General features: G+C 36.4%; 2 protein-coding genes across 3 annotated transcripts; both read left to right on the top strand.

Annotated features, from left to right (window-relative positions):
- Positions 1–275: 275 nt before the first annotated feature.
- On the top strand, positions 276–15473 carry LOC122281778 (renalase). 2 transcript variants are annotated; one of them, XM_043093545.1, is made up of 9 exons: positions 280–655; positions 773–872; positions 1154–1334; positions 2851–2923; positions 3018–3197; positions 7924–8021; positions 8188–8276; positions 8386–8559; positions 14976–15473. In XM_043093545.1, the coding sequence occupies exons 1-9, from the start codon at positions 613–615 to the stop codon at positions 15136–15138; spliced, it is 1101 nt and encodes a 366-aa protein (XP_042949479.1). In that variant the 5' UTR covers positions 280–612; the 3' UTR covers positions 15139–15473. The 2 variants fall into 2 exon arrangements, with proteins under 2 accessions (XP_042949481.1, XP_042949479.1); XM_043093547.1 differs by lacking the exon at positions 8386–8559 and having other exon boundaries at positions 276–655; positions 8188–8329.
- Positions 15474–20013: 4540 nt separating this feature from the next.
- LOC122282250 (uncharacterized mitochondrial protein AtMg00310-like) lies at positions 20014–20544 on the top strand. The gene has a single exon (XM_043094202.1). It carries the CDS (start codon positions 20014–20016, stop codon positions 20542–20544), a length of 531 nt encoding a protein of 176 aa, XP_042950136.1.
- Positions 20545–27821: the final 7277 nt, after the last annotated feature.

Raw genomic sequence — 27821 nt, 5'->3', positions numbered from 1 at the left:
ATAAGAGAGAGTATTGTCAATTGTGCTCTTCTTATTCAAGAGAGAAATTCTTGTAATTCTTTTGTTATAAGTGAAATTCTTCTACAATTGGAGTTCCTTATTATTTTTTTTATTCTTTCTTATTTCTACTTCAGTTATAATTGTATGCTCCGTACCACAACGTCCTAACAAAGTATCAATTACTTTGAGCTTTTGTTTCGTATCATATTAGAAAAACCAAAGATTAGTAATATAAGTAATAATTTGTTCTATGTTTTGCTGGAGATATGAATTCCACGGAAATTCAAACCCGCAGAGTATTCATGCTAGTAGGTGGGACTCGAGGAATAAAAAGACAGCTAAGGGAAAAAAGTGAAGGACTTGCGACAAGGGAGGGTTTATCTCTTCTCCTTCTCTTCTGCATGATCTTTCTCTCTGCAACCTTTTCTTCTCGCAACAGTGCTATCAAATTATAAAATCATAATTTACAAAACAGTTTCTCGGGTTTTCGGCGCTATTCATAAAAACATTTTAACTCGTGCTTTCGGTTTTTGTCATTTTGGAACCACCGGTCCTGCCACATTAACTTCTCGACGTGTCGTAAAAGAGCACAGCCGAATCCGGAGAATCGCCATGAACAGCGTCGCCAACAAGGTAGCAGTGGTGGGAAGTGGAAGTGAGCATTTCGAACCAACTCTCTCGTTTACATTAATAGTATTCTTTGATAATACTACTATTTTCTCCTCTTTAATTCAATAAGAACATCAAAATGACAAAAAACCGTTGTGGGCAGTTTCAGGAGCAGTTTGTGCATCAATTCTGGCCAGGAATGGCGTGTCTGTGACTATTTTCGAGTCTGCTAGAGGCCCCGGTGGCCGTATGTCACAGAGAAGGTTCTTTTTTTTTTTTTTTTGAAAATGTCACAGAGAAGGTTCTTTGACTTCCTTTTCGTTTATGTTTTATCTTATTTTCGTCCTTAGTTTACTTGCTGAGTATCCATAATAAATAAATAAATAAATGAATAGTCGCCATTCTTATTATCAAAATTGCTCTTTGTTAAATTATTAAATAAAAAATTGCTCTTTGTTAGGTGTAATACATATAGATACACACACACCCCCACCTATGTATAGGGGTCTTTGATTTTTGCTATTCTTTGAAAATTCCCAAATAGAGAAGTTACGGAAGACGGGAGAGAGCTGGTGTTCGACCATGGTGCTCCGTATTTCACTGTTAGCAAAGCTGAGGTGTGGGATCTGGTTCGTGAGTGGGAATCAAGAGGTCTTGTTGCTGAGTGGGATGAGAATTTTGGAGCTTTCGATTGTATATCCCACAAATTTCTGGGCATACAGCAGGTTTACTACTATTCCTTTTATGATGCCTGAGACAAATTCCAACGTTCATTTGCGCTATGGTTTTAACCCAATAATTTTTAATAATGTCATTACCTCTCCTACCTCCCCCCCCTCCCCCCTTAAAATATTTGTGATTATGGTTGAATTTTATCTTGTTTGGAATTGTAACATGAGTCTGCGTTCCAATTCTATTAGTATAGCTTTGTGGTTATTCCTGCTCCGTGGTATCCTTTTTGTTTTTCTCCTTCTATTTTGTCTATGCTGGGATTCTGGTCTTGAATGAATGTTTCAGCTTTCTGTTATCAGCACCGCACTTTTTCAACCTGCTCTTAAAGATTGGATATCAATGCTGTGAGGTGGCATGTAGTTGGCTATCTATGTAGTTACTTTTATTGAATTGTAGTTCTTATTTTAAATCACAGGTTGTTCTACACCACAATGTATAATATTATATACACAGTAACATCCAAAAAAGAATATAGAATGAGGATCCAGTCTATATTTTTGGTCACCATAAATTGTTATTGGTTGAAGAATACTCTCTTACAGACTTCTTTTCACGAATATCTTCCTTCTTAAGCCCCTCTTTTAGTGGCAAGAATTAATTAAAAAGAAAATCTTACTTAACTCCTTCCTTTGAATTCTTTTACACCTCTACTTAAAAAAAAATAAAAAATTCTTTTACACCTACCTTTTAATTGTTATTCAAGCTGAGGTGTCCAAAACTATTACACTAAGACATCTTTTCAGTAGACAATGCTAGGGGGCCGCCCAGCATGTACCGTTGGGTGTGCCCCTAGTGCATTTCCATTTTTTTCTTTTTTCTTTCAAACATTTTTTAAATATATTTAAACATTTTCAAAAAAATACATACATTCACTAGTAGTCGCTGTCTTAACCATTAAGGTGCAGTTTGGATAGTGAGATGAGATGAGATGGTTTTAGATGAAAATTGAAAGTTGAATAAAATATTAATAGAATATTATTTTTTAATGTTATTATTGTTTTGAGATTTGAAAACGTTGAATTGTTTATTATATTTTGTGTGAAAATTTAGGAAAATTGTAATAATGAGATGAGATGAAACACTTTTACTATCCAAACAAGCCTTGAAAAAATAAAGAAATTAAAAATTAAAACACACGAGCGGTCAAACTGAGGGGGCAAAATCAGGGTCTACTTAGCATATTCTTAATCTTACCTTCATGACACCTTGATTCTGAGGTTTTTGGAACTGCATCTCTTACACAAGATGTTCTGTTTCCCTCTTCATTTTAACTCTTTAACACTCTCTATCATGCATCTATACATGTGTCTGAGATTTGAAGGAAAATGTTATCATAAGTAAAGAGAAGATTTTTTTGCTTTTTCCCCCCTAAAAAAGGTGAACTTTTTCCGTTTGCATGTTATTTGTGCATATCAAGTTCAAACATTAGCAGAAGTTGAATGTACGAAAAATTATGGTGTATATGATATTTTGTTGGCAACTGTTTCTCTGATTATCAATTTTATTCAGGAAGGACTAACCAAGAATTATGTGGGTGTACCAGGCATGAATGCAATATGTAGAGCATTATGCCAAGAAACTGGTGTGTCTTCATTCTGCTTCTCTTTGGAATGACTATTATACAAGATGTTATATGAACCTAGAAAATACTTAATATTTTTTTTAACTTTTTTCAGGAGTAGAAAGTAAATTCGGTGTTGGTGTTGGAAGGTTGGAGTGGCTAGAGGATGAGAATTTATGGTCTTTGATGGGTTTGGATGGGAAAAATCTCGGTCAGTTTCAGGGGGTGGTTGCATCAGACAAAAACATTGTTTCTCCCAGGTTTACAAATGTTACAGGACGAGCACCACCTCTTGGTATTATATCTTGCCTTCAATTTTTTTTATTATGATTATATATTTGTGTCTGGGCTTGAACTGCTTGTGTCTAAAAATCTATGCTGTTCTTATGAAAAAGGTCTGTATTGTTAAGAATGGTGTTTGATGAAACTTCACATTCTGGTGGTCAATAAGTTATTTGCACTTTATTGAGGTTTAAGCATATAATCAGTCCTCGGGTTTTACACCATTATCTATTTGCTTCTAGAGTTTTTAATTTTAACCTTTTGATCTTCTGGTTTGTATATGTTTTGAATTTAGACTCTCCGTCATATTTTCATTAGATTTTCTAACAGAAATCTAATGAAGCATGACAAGTACCCACAACATAATAAATAATAAAAAACATTACATGATTTACTTCTTTTTATTTTTATTTTTTATTTTTATAAGTAACGTGGGCTATGCCACAACATAACTTTTCAAAAAACATAAAATCAGTTTGTTTTTTTTAATTAAAAATCCAACTTTACTTCCTATGTACTTGGGCTATGCCAGGACCAACTTATAAGATTATTAAACAAAAAAACTAAGGCACGCAGAACCTAGGCGGCACTTGGGTTTGTGTAGCCCAAGCTCATTTCCTGGGTGTCAAACCAGGCCTCACCCAACTGCTGACTGGGCAGAAGCCCAGGCGGCTCAAGGTGTAGAACCTAGGGCCATTTGGGTTGTGCACAGAGGTAAATTCGGTTTAAAATAATCTACGAGCCTATATTGGCAGGCTCAATAATGTTATTTTTTTCTATAAAGAAAACCATTTTTAATCACATACCAGGTTTGTCACAATCCTATGACCTGTGATTTATGAGCCCACCATGGTTCCTTTGTGCACATACTGGTAAAAAGAAAAGGATTTTGCTATTGTTTTATATGAGAAAACTAAATACGAAATGTTTGAAAAGCATTTCAATTACAGATATGCATATTTTGAGCACCTAAGATATTTTTGATCGGATAATTTAATAAATTTCAGTATTGACATTGATTTCCCCGACCTCCCACTTGTGATTTGATGGATTGTCGAGACGTTGGGACATGTAACACTGTGTTACACACCTCATACGATCATGACAGTAATATGTATGATTCTAGCATGTTACTAATGATATGAACAATTTGCAGTGAAAAGTAAAGAGTCTTAAAAATTTAGTAGCAGAGAAAAAATTTTAAACCTCAAAACACTGTTTCAGGAATATCTCCACAAGTCACAATACAACCATGATTAGCACTTTTTCATTACAAGTTCATAAAAATAAATGTTCAGAATTTAAATAACTGTTCTCCCCTTCTGTGTAAACAAAACAGGAAGGATAATGGTAGATAAGTGGGCCACTGCAGGATGGCCTTAGCATCCTCTTTCACTCGTCTTCATTTGGCTTGATGTCTTGCTTGAATCCTCCCTCATCATACTGGTCTGCAGAACTTACGGTTATGAGGATTGGTACCATAATGGGACTACCACAATGAAATTATAAAATCTCAGCAAATTAACCACGAGACAAGAACCGTGATGGTATGCAATGACAAGTGCATAGATAAATATATGCATGAGAATGAAATGCACCTGAGGAGATTTTTCTCTAGATTCATCAACATCTTTGTTTCCTAAATTCTCCGTTCGTTTCTTATTAACCATATGCCACAGCTTCCCTTAAAAATCAATGTGCATGTCCTGATTCCCTTTGTCATGACTACGAGTAATGCCCATCAGCGTGACTTCATCTCAAGAACACTTAAGGCTTCGTGTAACTGTCCTTCAGCTTCAGCTTCTCTAGACTTCACCAGCCAAGAGGCAAGTCTTGTGACCCAAGACTGTTACATCCTCGTTCAAGGTTGTTGATAGCCCAATGTCAACCCTGATGACACCACTCCATCCCAAAGGAGTTTCACTAATATAATGCCCCATCCCAGCTTGGTTTCGTGACCCAACCCTCATGCCACTTTTAGAAAACAATGCAATGTTTTTAATGCAAGCATGCTTGTAATAACAAATGCATAGGCAAGAATTAAATGCAAAAATTACAAGAAATAACAATAGAATGGAGCTTTATACATCGTGTGTAACATACAGCCATACATCATACGATCATAGGGTATTGGTCAAAGAGTAACTTACCTGGAATTGCTAAAGTTACCGGAGTGTTGATTTGTTTGCTGTCTGCGAGAGAGTATATTTCGGTTAGACTAGAATATTAGACGGAAGTTTCTAAGGAGTGAAACAAGTAAACCTAGGAAGTTGAATTTGCAAATAAGCCCTTGATGAAGGCCATTTTTGCACTAAGATCCACTTGGTTTTCACTTACTGCCATTTGGCCACCAACCCTTTTCTAGTTCTATCTTATAAAATCATCCTTTTCGCTAAATCAAGCCGTTATACCAAAGGCAAGCCTGATACCCTTACTTTTCAATGCAAAAGTCCCTTCTTGGTGCACCATAGGATCCAACCTGAGAGCCTCAAAGGCTCTATTCCATGTTTCTAAGTCCCAATTTAAGAGTTTATCCCAACTAGATCCTTACTTTTTTTTTTTTTTTTATAAGTAAGAAGAACTAGATCCTTGCTTATATATAGAAAATCATCACTTAGTTTGTATAAGGCCAAACCCTAAGCTATAGGCCCTGAAACTCTCCCCTTTTCTTGTCAACATATGACCGTCCTTTGAACAACCATCAAAACATATTCTAAATCACGCTTCTTATTTTATATCCTAGAGTATTAAGAGTAGAGGTCCAAACACATTTTTGGTTACCTCACACTTTCACATGTTGCACATATACACTCTTATGCTCATGTCCCTATATATAATAATAATAATATAGGACCCAAAACCTAACATGTTTCTAGACTTCACTTTTGATTCCTCAAACAAGATCAATACACACATACAAATATATATGTATAGAGCCGAATCTCACCTTTACCCCAAAAATCATATTGAAAATCCAATTCTCCTAAATATTTTCAATCTAACTCACACATACCCTACATCCATGAGAAAACCGAAACCATCCATTGTCAAAAATCAAAGTTTTTGTTCATAAAATCTCATACCTTGTCCATTGGTTCAAACAAGACTAAATCAATGATACAAAACTCTGAATATGTTTTCTTGGATATTAACATATCAACGCTTAAATAATCGAGGCTTAAAACATTAACACTTGATTTTCTCTTTAACCAAACAAACCTCAAGCTTTTCCTCCATAATATCATGATCTTAGGTGCCTCGTCCCTTCAAGAGAATCGACCATCATACGATGCATTAATAAAATCCCAACTCTAGAATCCGAAACCCTTAGGTTTATATTATCTCTTTTATTCAACCAATCCATAACTTATTTCATGATAGTCGAGGAAAAGATACCAAACACCCTTGTACAACTCATCATAGCGAGCTCTTTTAGAGAAACTGAGACATCAAAACACACCACTGAACAAATTCAAGAAGATGAAACATATGCTTACTTGAAACCCCTTTTACAAGTTGGACTCCATAACTCAACCATCGAGTCTCATTCCAAAACACACCCAAGAAAAAACTTTCAAAAGCTCAAACAAAAGGAAAAAGACGAGAGGGTTCATACTTTGAGGGCCTCAAAACCGAAACTCCAAAGGTTTCTAAGCTAGGTGATGGTGAGAGGCTTCTTGGAGTGGTGAGGGTTTGAGTGTGTGTATGTGTAGGTTCACTTAAGAGAAAGAGAGAAAAATGTGATTGAACTTGAGAGAGATAAGAGAGCAAGAGAGCGTTGGGAGCAATAGAGCTTGGGAGGGAGGGAGAGAGTGACCGGCAAGAGTGAGAGTGAGAGTGAGAGGGAAAAAGAGAGCTTGAGGGGTTTTCTTGCATTAACTCTCACTGGCCCCTTGTTTGGCTTTCATCCTATGGTAGACGTGTAAGGTGGATTTTGCGACATAAAATGTTAAACAAAAGGGCTGCTGCAGGTGGGTGGGACGCCTGGAGGCTCAAGGCCATGCATGGTGGTTGGTCCTTTATGGTCAACCTTGGCTTAATGTGTGACAAGTGGCATATGGCCCATGTGCTTGCCATGATGCAAGTTTGATCGGATTTTTCTGATGGATAGCTGACTTGGCATGCCATGTGGCATGTATGTAGTGGGGCCAAGTGAGGTGGCAAGCCTTGTGGTGACATGGCGATCCCTCATAGGTCAAAGTGGATGCCAAGTATCATGCATCTAGGTGATGTGTCCAAGGCACCCAATGGTGTGGTTCCTGATCAAACTTTCTTAGGGTGTTCTAGGGTTGCCATGTGGTTCTCTAGGATTTGCCACGCAGGTGACATGTGGCTGCCATGTGGTGCCATCTTTTTTTTCTAAGTATGGGGATCCTAAATATGACAATTTCACTCTTCCTTTGATCTAAAAAAGATTTTAAACGGATGTTATGAATTTTCTAAGTTTCAATCACTAAGTGACTAAACCCTAAGGTTTCCTTCGGGATCTCACATTGACAACCAGACATTTGCATAAATATTGAAATTTAGATAGCTCCTTGAAATTATGGTGGAAGATGAAATGGAGTGGAAAGTCTTGGTGATTTAGTGAATTTGGTTTTTCAACTATATGTTCCGTGATGACCAGAAAGCATGGTATAAGTCTATAAAGTGTTTTTCTTCCTTTTTCTACTATTATTGTTGGTCTTGTATTGTGATTGTCATTGAAATGTAAAGTAATTCTATGTAAGTTTATGCAGATATGAATTTGGTTCCGGGGATGGCAGTGAAGTTGCAAGATATCCCTGTTATCCCATGTTTTGCTCTCATGATAGCATTTGCAGAGCCTCTTTTTGCAGTAAGATATGAATTATATATCTCTAAGTAATGTAGTCTCCTCTGAATTTGCTGATTCACTCAAAATTTGTGTGTTGCATTTGAATGATGCTTCTTTCCTAAAACAATTTTTGTGAGGTTCAGTCAGGGGTGGCCTTGTGCCTTATGAAGTTTGTTGTATGATTCAGATACCAACAAAAGGTTTCAGAGTTGTGAACTCAAAAGTTTTAAGTTGGGCTTGTTGTGACAGTAGCAAGCCAGGGCGTTCTGCCACATGGTATGTGGCTGTATGCTGCATTCTTAACAAATTCATGGAAAGGAATTTTCAAGGTAGGTTTTAATTATTGATTATTTATTGTATTATGACCTTTGCCCTTTCTGCACAGTGAACGATGGGTATTGCATTCAACCGTTGAGTATGCAAATGGTATAATTGCTCAAACTGGACTTCTTAAGCCCTCGGAGGCAACATTGAAAAAGGTGGCTGAAGAACTTTTCCATGAATTACAGTGCACTGGACTAGATATTTCTCAGCCCTTCTTCAAGAGAGCTCATAGATGGTCAGTATAAGGGTTAGAGTTCTAAGGTTTACTGCTAATTGTCAGATCTTGCACACACATACTAATATTAGCCAAAAGACTCAAAGTTTTATCCTCATCATATTCACTTTAATATCACTAAGAGCTTTTGATTAGTGTTGTAAAAAAGATGGATCAATATAAAAACCACACTATTTTCAGGACACTCCCCGAAATATAGCCATCCATACCCCCACATGTCAATCCCATGCTACAGAAAGAAAAGCCTGGCTAGCCAGGCCGGGCTTGATCATGATTGCACAGCAAGCCCTAATTATGTAGTATATTCTTCTTTCACTACATGAAGAATCTTTCCTTGTCCTAACTTCTATTTATTGTAGGGGGTATTGTTGATCCAAGCCTTTCAATGCATTCCACAAATATTCTAACCAGACACCTGGCTGTGACATTTTAATGTTGTAACATCTCAGAATACCATGGGGTTCCATTTTGATGGGATTACTTGGAGAGAGGGGTTGGGATTTCAGTGTAGATATCAAGTTGGTTGTGTACAAGGTTTTAAATGCTTAGATTTGTTTCAAAAAGAAAAAATAATGAAATCCTTGGGTTAATGAGAAAGCTGTAAATATGTGGATGTTACTGATTATAGAGTGGCGTTATTGCATAATTGCCAAAAGGATGTCATGAGAGAACAAGGACACTTTTATTTTCATTTTTTCTCTTTGCATTACATTCCCCATATATTCATTTCTTTCTGAAGCTAAGTAAGATATATTTATTCAAATCCTAATCTATCTTAGAGATCCCAGATTTGACTACAACATGAAGAGAGTGCATGTACTTTTGAATATCTCTTGAAACTAGAGACTTGTAGTAAGTAATGCAATAGATTTTTTTTTTTTTTTTTTTTAAGTAATAGATTAAACACTAGATGGTGGGGCTTGTATGGAGGCCCCTGTGATTTGAGAACATGTTGCTGATTTTTTTGAACACTTGCTTACCGAGCAATAGGGGTTGCAGCCAAAGCTTGCTGGACTAGGTTTTGAATCTATTGAGCTGCATAATGTCTCTTGGTTAGAGAGGCCTTTTGAGGAGATGGAGGTTCACGGTGTGGTGAGGAGAATGGCAAAAGAAAAGCATTAGGTCCAGATGGATTTTCAATGGGATTCTTCCAATCATGTTGGGATGTGGTGAAGGATGATCTAATTAGGGGTCCAAGTTGGTCCGGTCTAGTCCGGGGTGATGGAATAAAATTTTCGGACCATCATTTTCCTAGATCGAACTGGACTGAACACCCATAGGGACCAGATTGGACCGAACACCCATAGGGACCGGACCAATAGCTATCGGTCCAGCCCAATTACTTTGTTATTTTGTTTCATCTTTTTTTTGGAAATAAATTAATAAAAAAATTATTTAAATTAATAAAATTAAAATTAAGTGAATTATTAATGTGGATTATGTAACTAACTCATTAAAAAAAAATTAGCTATAATTATATTTATGATGTTGATAGTTACTACTTACTAATTTAGACTTTACTCTTCAGTATGCATAATTATTAATAATTTCATAAGGTTTATGTATGGTTAATAAATATCAAAAAATTTCATTGTACATAGATTATTCATGCTTGCTTGCAACTTAGGTATTTAAAAAAACAAAATGACCTAATTGCTTTAATTAAGTGTAAATAGTAGAATATGTATGAATGTATGATGTATTAACTATTTACATATATAATGACATAAATTATTAAATGATTTATGATTTATTATTAATTGATACCATATATTATTTAATATTTTATATGGTCAGTGATAATAAATTAGATGAAAATTAGATCATTAACTTATATAATTACTATATAAAAATAATATATTAAATTATTTAAAATATTTAAAAAAAATATATATAGGGCTTGGTCTGGTCTGGTCCAAAATTTATAGACCTCTGGACCAGACCAAATGTTTTCGGTCCATAGTTTTTGGGTTCGAGACTGAGCGGTATAGTATTCAGTCCATTTCGAACTGAAATTTTTGGTCTAGTCTATTTTTTTGGTCTGGACTGAATTTTGTACACCCCTAGATCTAATAAAGGTGTTCTAGGAATCGTTCTCGGTTGGAAAAGTTGAGAAAAGCCTTATTACCACTTTTATTGCACTGATTCCTAAGAAGATCGGGGCATCAAAGGTTAAGGATTTTCGACCCATTAGTCTTGCAAATTGCCTAGGGGAGGTACTTTATTGGGGAAGATCATTACAAAACCCCAAAATGCATTTGTAAGGGGTAGGCAAATTTTGGACTTAGTTCTCGTCGCCAATGAATTCCTAGATAATATACTAAAATCTAGCAATACAGGGATCCTATGTAAGTTGGATATGGAAAAAGCCTATGATCATATTAATTGAGACTTTCTACTTTACTTAATTGGGAGGTGTGGATTTGGGGAGAGATGATGTTCATGGATCAGATGGTTCATATCAATAGCGAAATTTTGCAGCTTTGGTGAATGACAACTCAGTTAGTTTCTTTAACAGCTCCAAAGGCCTAAGACAAGGGGATCCAATGTCCCCACTCTTCTTTTTCATTGTCATGGAGGCGCTTAGCAGAATGACCTCGACTTTGGTTAATAATGGCTTTGTGGCTAGATTCAAATTTGGTGACCCCAATAGACGTACTGTTTACATTTCTCACTTCTTATTCGCAGATGATACACTAATATTTTGTGAGGCAGACCTAAACCAAATTTGGGCACTGATGGCACTTCTACTCTGTTTTGAAGCGGCATCAGGTTTGAAAGTGAATTTTGACAAATCAGAGTTGGTGCCGGTTGGCAATGTTCGTAACAACTGGCAGTTGGCATACACTCTTGGATGTAAGATTTCTTCTCTTCCCATGAATTACCTTGGTCTTCCGTTGGGGGCTACCTCAAGGGCTAAATCAATTTGGGATACAGTGATCAAGAAGATAAAATGTAGATTGACAAGTTCGAAGAGACTGTACTAGAGGTGGCAGGATCACCTTAATCAAGAGTACACTGTCTAATTTACCAACGTACTTATATCTATTCCCAATTCCAGCAAGTGTGGCGACCTGGATCAAGAAACTTCATCGTGATTTCCTTTGACGTGGCATGGGAGATGAATTCAAATTCCATCTAATCAGTTGAGACAATGTATGCTCCCCAATTTCTTTTGGTGGGTTGGGAATTAGAAACCTAAGAATTTTCAATCTTGCCTTACTCGGGAAATGGTTGTGGCGATATAATATGGAATCGGAAGCCCTATGGAAGTTAGTGATTGATTGCAAATAGGGAGGTGAGTGTTTTTTTTTTATTCCTTTATTTTGAAAAGGAGGGGGGGGGGGGGGGGGGGGGGGGGGGTTTGGTGCACTAGAGAAGTAAGTAAGGCTTATGGGGTGGGAGTTTGGAAACACATTAGATGAGGGTGGGGCGTTTTTTCTTGTCAGACTAGACTCGTGCTGGGAGATGGCTCTAAAATAAAATTCTAGAGCAACCTATGGTGTGGGAATAATGCCCTAAAGGACTCTTTCCCTTCAGTTTTCCAGGTTGCAAGCAAGAAAGAAGCTTTGGCGGCTAATCTTATGGTGATATTTGGAGATCAAGTCCAATGGAACATCAACTTCAATAGGGTGGCCCAAGATTGAAAAGTTGGCAGCTTTGAAGACTTTTTTAGGTCCTGTTTGGTTTTACAAATGGTCTCAACACATCTCATCCTATTTCATTTCATCTAAATATCCAAACACCATTCAAAAACCAAAACTTTTCAATTTCAAATTTTCAACTTTTTCACCTAATCATTACAACTTTTCCAAATTTTAAAAAGAACACACAAAACACTTCAATCTTTTCAAATCTCAAAACAAAAATAATATTAAAAAATTATATTCTAACAATATTTTAACTTTATAGTATTTTTATTTAACTTTTTTTCTATCCTTTTCCAAAACCTCATAAAACATCTTAACTTAACCATTTCACTACTATTTACATATTTCTTATCTCATCTCATCTGTGTAACCAAATAAGACCTTAGTCTCTTGTATTTCATGAAACCGAGCACTCAAGGAGTTGACACGTGGTGGGTACCCAGAGGTAAAGGTGCATTCTCGGTTCGCTCTTTCTACAAGTCTCTTACATAGTCACAAAACAATCAGTTTCCATGAAGAAGGATTTGGCGAAATAAGGCACCTCCCAAAGTGGCATTTTTTACTTGGACAGCATTTCTGGGTAAGATTTTGATGACGGATAACTTGCAAAAACGTAGGGTGATCATAGTAGATTGGTGTCACATGTGTAAGAAAACTGGCGAACCTATGGATCATCTCTTACTGCATTGTGAGCTTGCTAGAGCGTTATGGGATGATGTGTTTTGTAGATCAGAGCTAGCTTGGGTTATGCCTGCCATAGTGGCTACACTGTTGGACAGTTGGACAAATCTAGGAGGCATTCCACAAATCAAAGCTGTATGGAAGATGGTTCATATCTGTATTCTGTGGTGCTTGTGGAAGGAGCAAAATGACCGGATGTTCAAAGACAAGGAGTGCACAATAGAGGAACTTAGATCTCTTTTTACTAGAAATCTATTTCTATGGGCCATAGCTGTAGATTTTAATGGTCTCAGTGTTCATGACTTTCTTGTTTCCATTGCTTCTTCCTAGATAGGTGTTACCTCTTGTATACCATCTTGTGTACTTGGGCCATGCCTATTCTTATGAATACAATTGTTTACTTTTCAAAAATAATTATGAGCTGAATATTTTCATTTTGTTGAAATAAAAGTAATTGCTGAGTTACAACTCCTATCCTAATTGAGCCTTGAATGACTTAAGTTGTATACTATTTTACAAATAAACAATAAATGCAGTGCTGCGATGAATATTAAAATTGCATTCCATTTTCACGACAGCATCTGCTCGAATTGTTCTATTTTTAGCAGCTTCTCTCTTCCATGGGTCTTCTCTTTCTACTATAAATGATATCATTAGGTCGAATATGGTGAAAGCTGTCTATCTTGTATTCCTCCTCCACAGCTGCATTTTTAAGATAATGATTCGGGTAGGGAATATATATGGGAGTTTTGTAAATGCTGATGGCAGTGCCACTTCAGCAGAAAGAATACTCTCCATTTGTTTTTAAAAAAAAAAAAAATGAATTTTATGAAATCATATCCACAAGAACAATTTTATCTTTCATGATAGTAGATAGTGAAATGTAATTTGGGAAATGCCTAAAGAAACCCGAATCATGGTTGAGTCTCGAAATATTCTCAGCATGAGTGTGATGCATAACAAATGGGTAATTGCCCAGATAACATTTCTTTCACAGCCAGTTCGGAAAAATAATCATAACGATTATCCCCCAGAGCTGCCAATATCCACAAGACATAGACCAACATGTACATTCCAACAAAAGCTAGGTAATACAGATCATTGTTTCATAACATTGTTTTTGTGTTAAAAAAAAGGAGATAACTATTCATGCTGAAGTGGCACTGCCATGTCAGCATGTACAAAACTTACCATGTGTGTCCCATACCCCTATCATTACTCTTTTGAGTACCCAAAATGGAATTGAAACTGTGGCAACACCATAGGTTGGCTTGCTATAGCATCTCTTCGTCATTCTCTCTCTCTCTCTCTCTGTCTCTCTCTCTCTCTCTCTCTCTCTCTCTCTGTCTCTCTCTCTCTCTCTCTCTCTCTCTCTCTCTCTCTCTCTCCTGAGACTAGTGCACACATATCTGTTCTTTGTTGTGTATAGAGCACTTTTAAGAAAGGAGCTTTGTGGGGAGGGATGGTGGCTTTTTTTAATTTTTTAATTTTTTTTTTTATGAAAAGATTTTTAAATGTAAGGATAGGGTTGAGGCTATCTGATAATCTGTCTATTATGCTCAACTGAGATGGAGAAAGAGTTGATTGGTGTCTGTTGCCCATAGTAGTAGATAATATTTAGCTGCATATTTGAACTATGCCTATTTACTTGTCCCAATAAAATTTTTTACTAATTAAAAAAATATATTTAGCTGTGTTTTACTTATTAAAAAAATGTTTAGTTGCATTATGCCTTGCGTTGATATTGCTTGTATTATTGAATTCACTGCATGTGTCGACTCATAATTATAGCAATGACTTTTTTCACTGGGTGTGTGTAAAATCGAATCTTATCTGCAGCTTATCTGTGGCCATATTGCACTGACTACTAAATGAGTACGAAATTTTCAGTTCCAAACTTGCCATATTAGACACTTGATTATTTTTATTTTTATTTTATACTAGTCTTTCTTCCTATGTTATCTTGGTGAGAATTTATGTTTTTTCTACTTACTATTCGAACACTGAATTGTATAACATCATTTCAATACATGTAGCAACTCTATATTGCCTAGTGTCTATGTAATCCCTTCAATGTTCTTATAGGGGGAGTGCATTTCCTGCTACAAGCATTGCCAGAGAGGAGAAGTGCCTTTGGGAGAAGAACAAAAGGCTTGCAATTTGTGGAGATTTCTGTGTTAGTCCAAATATTGAAGGTGCCATAGTTAGTGGCATAGCTGCTGCTTCCAAGCTTTCTAGCTGTTGGTAACAATCCTCTCATCATTTCACCAAATAACTTCCTTTACTGTCTGTCATCTGGGCAGCTACTCGTTAAAATTTAGGAGTATCTGCAAGTTGGTTGGGCTACTTGTTAAAATTTAGGTGTATCTGCAACGTGTATCTGTCATCAGTGGTATAAAACTGCTTCATGAAATTGATCATTGTGATCAACAGAAAATAAAACAAAAAAAAGTATATTCATAAGCTCTTTTAGTTGAATGAATGTTCTGATATTCATGATTGCAGACTATAAGCATTAAGCATGAACTTATGTAATTGCTATATTACTTATTTATTAATTGTATATGTTTGAGCTCTTTAATAGTTCCACTCTTTATTTCCTCCCTTCCTGGGAATAGGATCCTCATAAACCTCAAACCTCTGAACCTTAAAAGCCAAAGGTATCCCTTAATAACTGCTGCAAAAACAGAAAAAGAAAAAAGAAAGATTCTATTGGCAGTTGGCTTAACTCGCCACAAATATTATAATATAGCTATAATGGCACTTATATAGCTATAGAACTTTCCTATTAGCTACCATATTACCATCCTTCAGAATAGAGTAAGTGTTATTCATTATCCTTTCTGCTATTATCTTTCCACGATCATCTAATATGGCATTAAATAATTAGAAAACTATTTATCATTCGATACTAATCATTAAATCATTTGATATCACATAAGGGGATTGCAAGGGAATGGTGAGTAAGAAAATGATGAATAAAAACTTCTCTTAGGATATTACTATTCTCGCTTTGCTAAAACTCTTGGAAAATGCCATGTATTATATCTTGATTTAACTTTCATCCCACTGTGATAAGCTGACACGGAATATATAGCATTACTCATAACCCTAAACAAATCTCTTTTAAAAAAGATAAAAATTCAAAGGCTATTTAACACTGTCACATCATTGGAGCAAGTCTAGGTAAATTAATGGGCTAAAGTCTCCTCTCTGTTTGCTCTCCTTGAGTGAATAGAGGTGGAAGGGTCTCACAGTCACCGGAGTTGTTTGGTAGAGCGAGGAGATTCAACAGAAGAGTTTTCTTTTAAGAGAGAATAGAGAGACTACAAGCATTGTGGGGAATGCTTAAACTGAGCGAGGAGGAGGATGAGGCTATTGCATTGGAGGGGGAGAAGACCACTAAGGTAGAATGTAAAGGTGAAAGATGCTTAATAGGAAAGATTTGGAATGACAGAGCAATTGGTAAACAAATTGTGGAATCAACAATGGCCAAGATTTGGCATTTGAGTAAGTCAGCCAGTTTTCAAGAGGTAGGAGCAAATATGTTTGTCATTACGTTTGCAACCCATGTAGACAAAAATCTTGTACCGGAGGGATGACCTTGGTTGTTTGATCGCCATTTGTTTGTGATCAAACAATTCGATAGTCTGACTCAACCCAGTCAAACGTGTTTTGATATGGTAGCATTCTGGGTGCAATTCCATAACCTTCCATTAATGGGGATGAATCATGCATGTGGTGAGAAGATGGGCAGACCCATGGGAGTGGTAGAGGATGTGGACGTTGAGGATGATGATGATGATGTGGGTTGGAGATGTTTTCGAAGAGTACGAATTTATTGGACTTGTATAAGCCTTTAGCAAGAGGGAGAGCCATTACATTGCATGGATTGAAATATTGGATCCCATTACAGTATGAGAAAATCCCGCGCTTTTGCTTTAAGTGTGGAAGGATTCTCCATGTTGGTGATGCTTGTTCTGAATCTGATCAATCCTCAAATGACACTCATCAATTTGGTACGTGGTTACGTGCAGTTACTAATGGTAGAAGAGGGCATAAACAGCAGACAGGAGCTTCAACCATGTCAGAAAACCAATACAAAAGCATGTTTGGGGAAGAGAGCTCGAAGGCCAGCAGTGTTTCTCTGGTGAGAAATTCGAATCCTGAGTCAACTATTGCAAATGGGAGTTGCAAAAAATCTGGTGGAAATAATGGGGTAACGGGTCTGTCTATAATGGACGTGATTGATGTTGTCAAGAAGGAAGTTAACGAGGTGGAGGGATATGTGGAAGAGGGAGATTTAAATGCTATGGTTATATGGATGGTGAGGAATATGCTATGAAGGGCATGACTGGTGATGAGTTTCCTAATAAGGAATTTGGTGCGATTTTGGAAGGTGTATGTGAGGAGCTGGGTCAACAACTACGTGGGCCTGATTTTGGTGTTTCAAGCCCATTAACTGTATTCCAAGCCCATCATCCCACATAAGTGTTACTGCATGGCACACCTAAATCACGTATGTGGAAGAAAGAGCTCGAATAGCATGTATTCCTTTGGAGCCTGTTCTTGATTCCAGAAATAGGAAGAGGGAGTGTGTTCCTAGTGGAAGTGGGGTTACCACGAGTCATTCTTTGAAAAAACGAAACTTAGTAACCATGCTAAAGTTGAGTTGAGTGGAGGGGATGAGAAAGGTAGAAAATCACCTAAGAAGAGATCGGCAGTGGCTGTGCAACAGCCTTGCCGGGAGTCATGAGTCTTCTTAGTTGGAATTCCTGTAGGCTTGGGAACCCATGAAAATTTCGTGTCCTTCATGACTTGGTCAAAAGGGAAGCTCCCAAGGTTTTGTTTCTGCAAGAAACAAGACTTGTTGATAATATAATAAAAAAACAGAAAGTGAAATTAGGCTTTTGAAAATGGTCTAGCTGTGAGTTGTGAGGGTAGGGGTGGGGGACTTTGATTTGTTCTAGAAGGAGGGTGTGAGACTGACTATTATGCATTAGTCAAAATTGCATATTCATGCACAGATACAAGTTGACAATGAGACTGAACCTTGGTTCTTTATTGAGGTATATGAGAATCTTGATGCTACTAAAAGACATGAAACTTGGGACCTAATTAGATCTCTGCAGGTGAATCAGAATCAACCATGGTTACTAATGGGGGACTTTAATGAGATCCTAGGCAATAATGAGAATTGGGTGTTGTTTTTTTTGGGGGGGGTGGACAACCAGGACTAGAAAGACAATTACTGGCTTTTAGAGTAGTTGTGGATGAGTGTGTTTTTAAAGATCTGAGCTATGTAGGGAATCAATTCATTTGGTGCAACAATAGGGAATTTTACCAATGTATTGATGAAAGACCAGATAGCCAGATAGGGGCCTTGCAAATTTGAAGTGGTGTTCTCTATTTCCAAGTGCTCGAGTGAAGCATGGGTCTGCTGCCTACTCAAACCATGTACCAATTAAGTTGAAGTTGGTAATGAGCTGCACCAAAGGAGAGGACAGAAACCTTTTAGGTTTGAAGCTACGTGGGTTGAAGCCCCAGATTGTAAAAGCGTGATTAAGGAGGCTTGGAAGGGGACAGTAGGTGGGATTGAGATGCATACTGTTTTAAAGAAGATTGAAAGGTGTGGGGAGAAATTGTCAGTTTGGAACGAGCTTCATTTTGGTCATGTAAGGAAGGGAATTGAGCAAGCAAGAACAAGACTGCAATCTCTGCAGAGTAATGATCCTTTGTGTCAAAATAGAACATAATATAAAGAGGCCAGAGCTAATATGCAGAAATGGCTTGAGAGGGAGGAGATTATGTGGAGACAAAGATCCAAGGCTCTATGGTTGAAGGAAGGGGATACTAATGCTAAATGTTTTCACCACAAAGAAAGAAAAAAAAATACTATTAAAGGACTTAGAGATGGAAATGGTATATGGCAGCTGAATGAGGATAGAGATAAACTGATCCTAGAGTATTTTAGTACTCTTTTCAAGCCTCTACAGAGTTTGGTCAGATGGATTTTTTGGAAGGGATGCAAGGCAAAGGGATGCGAGGCCAAGTGACTACTGGGATGAATGAGAACTTGCTGAAGCCTTTTAGTGAAGAAGAAGTTAATGTGGCTCTTAAACAAATGAACCCAACCAAGGCACTAGGGCCTGATGGAGTGGCTCCTATTTTTTTTCAAAAATTTTGGCATGTAGTTGGGCAAGATGTGACTGGTGCAGTGCTAAAGGCTCTTAATAGTGGTATGTTTCCTGCTGAAGTAAATCACACCTACATTACTCTAATCCCTAAGAAGAAACAGCCTGAGTTGATTTCTGATTTTAAGCCTATAAGCCTCTGCAATGTGATTTATAGGTCATATCAACAATTTTGGCTAATAGACTTAAGCTGGTGCTACCAAACATTATTTCCAATTCCCGAAGTACAATTGTTCCTAGAAGATTAATAGTAGATAATATTCTGGTGGCTTATGAGCTTGTGCATTTCATGAGACAAAAAAGAGTTGGAAAGAGTAGTTTTATGCCTTTGAAACTTGATATGAACAGCACATGATAGGGTGGAGTGAGGGTTTTTAGAGGCAACGATGTAGAAGATGGGGTTTGATGAAAAATGGATCAATCTAGTCATGTTATGTGTGAGATCAGTATCTTTCTCAATTCTGGTGAGCGGTGAGCCGAAGGGTCCAATTTATCCCACTCGAGGTTTGAGGCAAGGGGATCCTATATCCCCTTACCTGTTCCTATTATGCACTGAGGGCCTAATTTCTCTATTGAAGAAGGCAGAAGAGTATAAACAAGTGGATGGCGTACAAATTTGCAAAAGGGCCCCAAAGATAAATCATCTTTTATTTGCATATGACAATTGTGCTGCTTTGTAGGGCCAATTTGCAGACAAGCCTAAATATTCAACATTTGCTTGAGATCTATGAGAAAACAGTGAATAGAGATAAGACCTCAATGGTTTTCAGCAAAAATGTCCCCCACAGCCAACAAGAAGAGATTATGGCATTTTGAGGGGTCCAACACCATCATCAATATGAAAAGTATCTTGGTCTTCCTTCTATTGTGGGGAGAAATAAGAAGGCTTTTTTAGAATTAAAACAGAAGGTATGGAATAAGCTAGCTGGATGGAAGGAAATAAAACACTATCCCAGAGTGGAAAAGAGGTGCTAATTAAAGCAGTTGCACCTGCCATCCCAACTTACACCATGAGTTGCTTCAAACTCCCTGCAACTTTCTGTAATGAGATTGAGAATATGATGGCCAAGTCCTGGTGGGGGCAAAAGCAGGATGAAAATAAAGTTAGATGGGTCAGCTGGAGTAAAATGTGTGAAGCTAAAGCAAATGGAGGGATGAGCTTTAAGGAGTTACAAATTTTCAATGAGGCTCTACTTGCAAAACAAGGTTGGAGGATCATGACGGAGGAAATTTCTCTATTGCATAAAGTGTTTAAAGCTAATTATTTTCCCCAAACCAGATTCTGTGATGCAAAGCTAGGATCTTCACCTTCATATGTTTGGAAAGGGATATGGGAACCTAAAAGGAACCTGCTGAGAGGGTGTAGGTGGAGAGTGGGTGATGAAAAAGCTATTAATATATGGTCTGACTATTGGCTCCCATGTCATAGGTTGCTCCAGGACTCAAATCAGAGAGATTAATCTATATGTTCTAGAGTGGAGTGCCTCATAGATGAAGATACCAGATGGTGGAATGTGGAAAGTTAGACATATGTTTCCTCCTTGAGTAGTTGATAAAGTCTTCAAAGTTTTGCTCAGTGCATATATGAGACCTGATTGCATTATATGAGAACATGAAAAACACGAAAATTTCAATGTGCAGAGTTCTAATAGGTTCTTTCAATCCATTGATCAAACAAGACAATGTGGTGAATGTTCAAATGCTGAAAATCATAAAAAGGTGTGGAGGAGGATATGGAAATTACAAATTCCCAACAGATTAAAGTCTTTGCATGGAGAGCATGCAAGAATGGGCTTCCAACATTGTAGAAGTTGAAGGAAAGAAGATTATACAGGAGGATACTTGCAAGTGGTGTGGTGAGGGGGAGGAGGATGTGAGGCATGCTTTATGTCACTGCCCTCTCCTGAAGGAGGCATGGAAGGTCTATTTGGAAAATTTGCTGGTGTTTGATGAGAGGCTGGACTTTATGCAGATTGTATGGGATGTTATGACACGAGGCAAGAATGGGGATTTGGAAAAACTCTTTCTGATTGCTTGGGAATTGTGGTACAGAAGGAACCATAAAATATTTGAAGACAAAGTGCTAGCTTTTGAACAAGTAATTGAACATGCTTTGTCATTAGCTCAAGAGTTTAAAGAAGTTAAAGGTGCCCATCCATCCAAATAGTTGGCAGCCTCCACCTCTTAGGGTGTTTAAGTTAAATTTAGAGAGGGCCATTTTCAATGATCAATGCAAGGTAGGGGTGGGAATGGTCTTAATAAATGATGCAGGGGGGGTTAAACTGGCTGCCAGTAAGAAGGAAAATATTGTAAATGGCCCTTAGGAGGTGGAGTTGCTAGCTATTTTCCGTGGTTTACAAATCTGTCTCCCTCTAGGCATCACTGAGTTGATAATTGAAAATGATTCACTAGTAATGGTGAATGAAATCCAAGCAACAGATGCCTCGAGGTCCTCATGGGGCAACTTAGTTTCTGAAATCAAGATTATAATGCAGGTGATTCCAAGATGTTCAATCCAACATAGTGGATGAGTGACTAATGAAGCAACTCATACTCTAGCAAAGTTTGCTAGGCATCTAGAAGACTTGATTGTTTGGTGGGATTCTTTTCCTGATTATATATCCCAAATTATTTGATTTAATTTTTTAATGTAAGTGGAGTTGGTTTATGAATTAATGAAAGTATCTTTCTTTAAAAATTAAAAAAAAAATTAAAATTGTCACATCATGATGTATGCATAGTTGTTGAATAGTGATGCGATTCATAAGATTACTCTTAAATTATTGAAATTAAGTTTAAAAATAAAAATTAAAAAAGTACAAAAGATGGTAAAAATAGAAAAAATAAGAAATTCTAAAAAAGAGAAAAAATTTAAAAGGAGCCCCTCCTCCCCATGCAAGGATAGGGATGTGTGTGTGTGTATTTTTTTTTTTTTTATAGTAATTAATATATAATCATTTTCAAAATTCTTAGTTTTATTTTTTTTATTTCATCTAGTTGATGACCGAAATGGGGGAGATACATGTTACAACATGATTTTGAATAAAAAGAGAGATTTCAAGAAATGATGGATATATTCATTTTATCAATAAAAGAGCAGGATTTGGCGTAACATAAAGGATTTACCTTTTCTCTTGATTTTTGCATATTGTTAAAAAAAATAATTCCTGAAAAAGGCATTCAACTCCAGGGATGAATCAAAAAAGAAATATTTATTGGTATACCTCCTACTTTTTATGAAGAGAATGAATCGTTTTTATGGAAGGATCAGAAAAAATGGGAATAGGGGTATTTGATAGCTACAAGATAATGGAGGCAGTCCATAAATATAGATTGCTTCAAGGCCTGAATTCAAATCTAATATAACACTTGTTGGTACATAATAAATATATTGAATTGATTCATTTTTAGTGAATAGATTCGATCGCAACTTCGAATATGGAGTCCATGTAAATTAAATAGGAAATGATACTCTAAATGATAGAATAATATCAAAATATAAGATCAATTAAAATTTATTAATTTGAAAAAGACTTGCAAATAGGGGTTTAAAAAACCAACAAACTGATTGAATCGACCGAATCAGATCGAACCAATGGGTTTGGTTTGGTTTGTAACCAGTCTGGTCCGATACCAGTTCTTAAGAATTGAAACCAGTCTTAAATTGATTCAGTATTGATTTTCATATTTTGAAAACTAGTTTGAACGGAACTGGACCTATAGAAGTATATATATTTTAATTTTTTATATTATATATAAAATAATTTTATATGATTTTTTATGTTATATTACATATATTATATACTAAATTTTTAATTAATATAACATGAAATTCTAATCTTATTATTCATGTATATTAATCTTATAACTAATAAGTTAGACACTACTTACACCATAGTGTAGTATAATTAGACACTAATGAATTAGCAATTGTTAATAACAAATACTCAATTCTAACAATTAAATTTAGTGTTGAAAAAATTATAATACTAAACTTATGTAGTATCATTCGTGTAAACGACAAATCGAAAAAATTAAAAGTTCTGGTTTCGGTGATGAATCGGCTCGTATATATTCTTAAATTTCAAAAATCATTGTATACTAGTTTAGTTCCAAAATTTGTCTAAAATCAGATTGAATCGGACCCATTACACCCCTACTCACGAGTACAAATCAAGCTTTCATAGAGGTGTTCACAAGAGGGCTTGTGTTCACTTAGTGGCAAAGAGGTCCTGTGGTGCCCCGTTCCTTAATAAAAAGCCTAGCGAGGATTCATGGTGCCAAGGATGCCAGCCAATCGGCAACACCCCAAATGTTTCTTCTGGTCTAGGTGCGTATCAATGGATCGAATATGCAGTAAACAAAATAAGTCATAGTGAAATAAGTAAAGATTTAGTAAAAAACTAAATGCTAATTGTACCAGAGGTCTAAGTCGATAAGAAGTTCACCCATTAATAATGTTAATATACATCTCATTGCTATTTTCCAAGTAATATTATACACCACCAACTGTTCATCACTTACATCCAAGTACAAAAAACCGGACATGATTTGTTGCCTAACTAAAAAGTACATCTTTGTAAAATACAAATAACTAATAACAAAGACAGGCCTCTGTTTCTACGATTTGAGTGTGATCAGTCCTTCTTCCCCACGAAACTCCGTTTAGGCTACATCTATATCAAGATCTACAGCTCCAATAAACGAAACAGCAAGTGGAACCACCACAGTAAGACTTCTAAGAAATCCTAGTAGGTTAAACACCCATGACAGTACTAGCAATGAGAGACAACATCGATGAATATGCATGCATGGTTTCATGTAAAATAAAAATACATAAGCATCACAAGTATGAAATAAAATATATATTTATATTTTAGTTATGGCGAGGAACCATAGTTAGAATAAAATAAAAGTATATAAGCATCATAAGGAATCACCTTATGAGCAAATCTTATGAATGCATAGTTATTGTCAAGGCAAGGAATCACCCTATTATCAAAACATAAAAAAAAAATCTATCATATCTTATCATATAAGTACCAAGCGGGGAATCATTCCACCATTCGATGCTGAGAATCACTCAACCCAACGAACGTGCAAGCTAATTCATCAATTCCAAATCATTCAACATGGAAAATCACTCAACCTGGTCAACACCCCTAAAAAGCAAAACAAATGATCAACTCGAGAAATCTCTCAACCCGTTTATCAAGTGAGGTCAATGCGAAGACATTCCACTCCAATCATCATGGAGAATCACTCTATCCGTATGAAACTCATGGCAACATTCTGGACAAATGACACGGGGACTCCTCAACCCGTCCATGATAATCGACAAACAATAAGATTCGACAAACTCAATTATCACCACTTTTCGTCACCAAACCCATAATCTCAAATTACAGCATAAAGATAATTTGTAAACATAATGAAGAAGATAAATTAAGTTTCATGTAGAAAATAAAGGGAGTTATAGAATATGCAATGCCTAATCTTACAACATACTCACAAACATTTACCCCACATTTCCAATATGGCATAGGAGCTGTGGTGCCCCCAACCTTCGCTTGGGATGAAATAGAGACTTGAAGTGCCAAAACATGCAGCACATAGTTACATACTGTGATGCCCCCAAACCCTGCTTAGGATTGGATGGAGACTGAAGTGTCAGGACATGTAACTCAAGGCTACATACCCTCATTCATGACAGATAATATGCAATGCACCTAGCATATTTCTACTAGTATGTAATAATTGCAGATGAAAAGGTTTAATTCTAAGAAAAAAATGGAGCAATTAATGCATGATACTAATATAATATAACTAAGAAATCCCAAAAGTGTACTGTTCAAAATCTTCCAATACAAAAGAGGGGTTTCAACCATAACCCTCATAATACCAAGCTCACCACAACTTGTAATACATAAAAAGACATTGTTTCCCTATGGGGCATAGAGTCTTGGTTGCTATATCTCCAAAATTCAAGCAACCTCTTGGGCTTCAACCATATACTCCCGTGCTTGTCTTATATAGTCAGTCACATAGTCCATCTGATTTTTTAGGGTGAGGGCTTCCTCAAGCTCAAGTTGCCACTATGGTGTATAATCCTTATTCAAGATGTCTTGGATTTCCTTCAGGAAGCATGAAGTAGCCTTTAGACAAAAAAGGAAAAAAAAAACAAATAGTTACAGGCCTCAAGAGTGAATGCATCCTCGATAAGGTCAAGCAACTAGTCCATCTTGAGCGGAGATTTGAAATCTTGTCACAACTTCTACTATTCCGGGTGGGGAATGGTAATGGAAACTACCATAGTGAAATTTCAAGAAATCTTAGTAAGTTAACAAATAACATACAGAAGGATAATACAAACATGCAGAGGCAAACCCTGAGAATGGATGCATGGACATATACTTGACCCAAAAACTTGATCCATGCTTGTCCTCTTCTCAAAATCATTGACCAAGTATCCATATAACAAATTTAACAGTGAATTATAACCATGTAACCAGGTAACAGTACAACTTAATAATAGAGTGCCATTTCTTATTAATTTTTTGGAATCTTTTCAATATAACAATGTGGGTAGATATCTCACAACTCCCCTACGAACTGTGGGCTCCCTACTAGTTACTGCATCACATAACCGACCCTCTCAATTGGATGTGAGTACATCATAGTCTATATTGTAAAGGCAAAAATTGGCTAGGATTAGATGACTAAATGATAAGGTTTATCTTATCATTATTTGATTAAATTTGAATGAATGATAAGATTCATCTTATCATTATTTGATTAAATTTGGATGAATGTAAAATAAGTATTGATTTGTATCTAAACAATATTGAGTCTATCTAGAAGTCTTAGGTGTTGTTTAGATAAGTCTTTAAGGTTAAAATCGAGTTCTGGAAGATTGGTATTTATCAAGAAGAAAGCTGAACAGAATTTAGTCAATAACAGAAGATATTATCGCGAAATGTTAGCAGTCCGTCAGAACACGTTTTCATGTCTGTTGCTAACTGTCAGCAGAGTCCTACTACGACTAGAACTCTTTTGAACAGAGTTTAGTCAATAACATAAGATATTATCACGAAATGTTAGCAGTCCGTCGGAACACGTTTTCGCGTCTGTTGCTAACCGTCAGCAGAGTCCTACTGCAACTAGAACTCTTTTCAGACCTTCTATTTAAAGGGATTCGGTTTTGTATCTCTTCAAGGACTTCAAGCCACGAATTTTACAGAGGAGATTCTGAGTGTTTATGAGAGAAAATTCACTTGAGAATTTTCATGGGATTTTTCATATCTTCTTGAGTGTGATCGTGCTTTGAGTGCGAAACAACATTGATTGGGTTTCAGCCTCTGGAGTTCCAGAAGGGAAGTCAACATTTGAAGATCGCTAGAGGTTCTGGCTGCTACTGCGGTAGAAGACAAACGGGTCGTTTGTCTAGGCAAGTAAGAGAGTCGAATTGCAAAGGTTTTGTAATTGATTATTGCTTGTAATTGTTCTTCAAATAATAAGATTGACTTTCCTGGGTTTGGCTGCCCCGTAGGGTTTTACCTTTAAAGAGTTCTTTAAAGGGTTTCCCTTCGTAACCAATCGTTGTGTCTTGCAAGTTTGATTATTTATTTTAAAGTATTTGATTTGTTTCATAATCTTGATAATTGAGATCTAACTTATTTGTTCAAGGAAATTGGTAGACAATTTCGTGGTTTTACAGGGGTACGTTGGGAATTTCAATTGGCATTAGAGCGTGGTTCACTCATTCGAGTGTGATCTGTGCCCTTGTAGATCATGTCAACATCATTATACGTTCCACTATACTTCGATGGGGAAAACTATGCTTATTGGAAAGTTCGTATGAGGTCTTTTCTCAAGTCTTTGGATGAACGTGTATGGCATTTGGTTGAACGAGGATGGACTAAACCTGAGACATCTATAGATGCTTGGACAAAAGATGAAATCAACAATTGCAATTTGAATAGCAAAGGACTTAACGCTATTTTCATGACGGTATCCTCCGAAGAATTTAAAAGAATCTCCATATGTGAGATTACTAAAGAAGCTTGGGATATTTTGGAGGTTACACATGAAGGCACAAGAATAGTAAAAAATTCGAAATTGCAAATGCTAACTTCAAAATTTGAAGAGATTAAAATGTTGGAAGACGAAAATTTTAATGATTTTTATGCTAAACTGAATGATATTGTGAATTCCAGGTTTAATCTCGGCGAGAAGGTGGAGGATTCAAGGATCGTGAGGAAGATTCTAAGGTCTTTACCTGAAAGATTTCGACCCAAAGTTACCGTTATTGAAGAAAGTAAAGATCTTGATGCAATAAAGGTAGAAGAATTGGTAGGTTCTTTACAAACGTATGAATCTTCACTTCCTCAAGCAAGAAAAGGTAAGTCTATTGCCTTAAAAACTATAGAAGAAAATCAAGATGATTTTTCTGATGAAGAAAATTTTAACAATGAGGATATAGATCTCATAGTAAGAAAGTTCAGAAAATTCATGTTTAATAAAAAGTATAGTGGAAAGGAAAAAAGAGGTAAAGAATTTTCTGCAAAGAAAAATTATTTTGAAAAATGGAATAAAGATAAATCTGATAAAATAAAGTGTCACGAATGTTCTAGTTATGGTCATATAAGAATTGAATGTCCAAATTTCAAGAAAAGTAAAGGAAAAGCATTGAATGTCACACTTAGTGATAGTTCAGAATCTGAAACTTTAAGTTCAT

Source organism: Carya illinoinensis, chromosome 11 (genome assembly GCF_018687715.1).
Source record: "Carya illinoinensis cultivar Pawnee chromosome 11, C.illinoinensisPawnee_v1, whole genome shotgun sequence".
Lineage (NCBI taxonomy): Eukaryota > Viridiplantae > Streptophyta > Magnoliopsida > Fagales > Juglandaceae > Carya > Carya illinoinensis.
The sequence above is the reverse complement of the archived record's forward strand: the minus strand, read 5'-3'. Positions and strand labels throughout refer to the sequence as shown.

Bases quoted from the DNA above. Each gene is read 5' to 3' on its own strand.
- LOC122282250 (XM_043094202.1), top strand. From the start codon at position 20,014: ATGGAAGGAAATAAAACACTATCCCAGAGTGGAAAAGAGGTGCTAATT.
- LOC122281778 (XM_043093545.1), top strand. From the start codon at position 613: ATGAACAGCGTCGCCAACAAGGTAGCAGTGGTGGGAAGTGGAA. The intron at 2,924-3,017 runs GTGTGTCTTCAT...AACTTTTTTCAG, and splicing joins AGCATTATGCCAAGAAACTG to GAGTAGAAAGTAAATTCGGT. The intron at 8,277-8,385 runs GTATGTGGCTGT...CTTTCTGCACAG, and splicing joins CCAGGGCGTTCTGCCACATG to TGAACGATGGGTATTGCATT.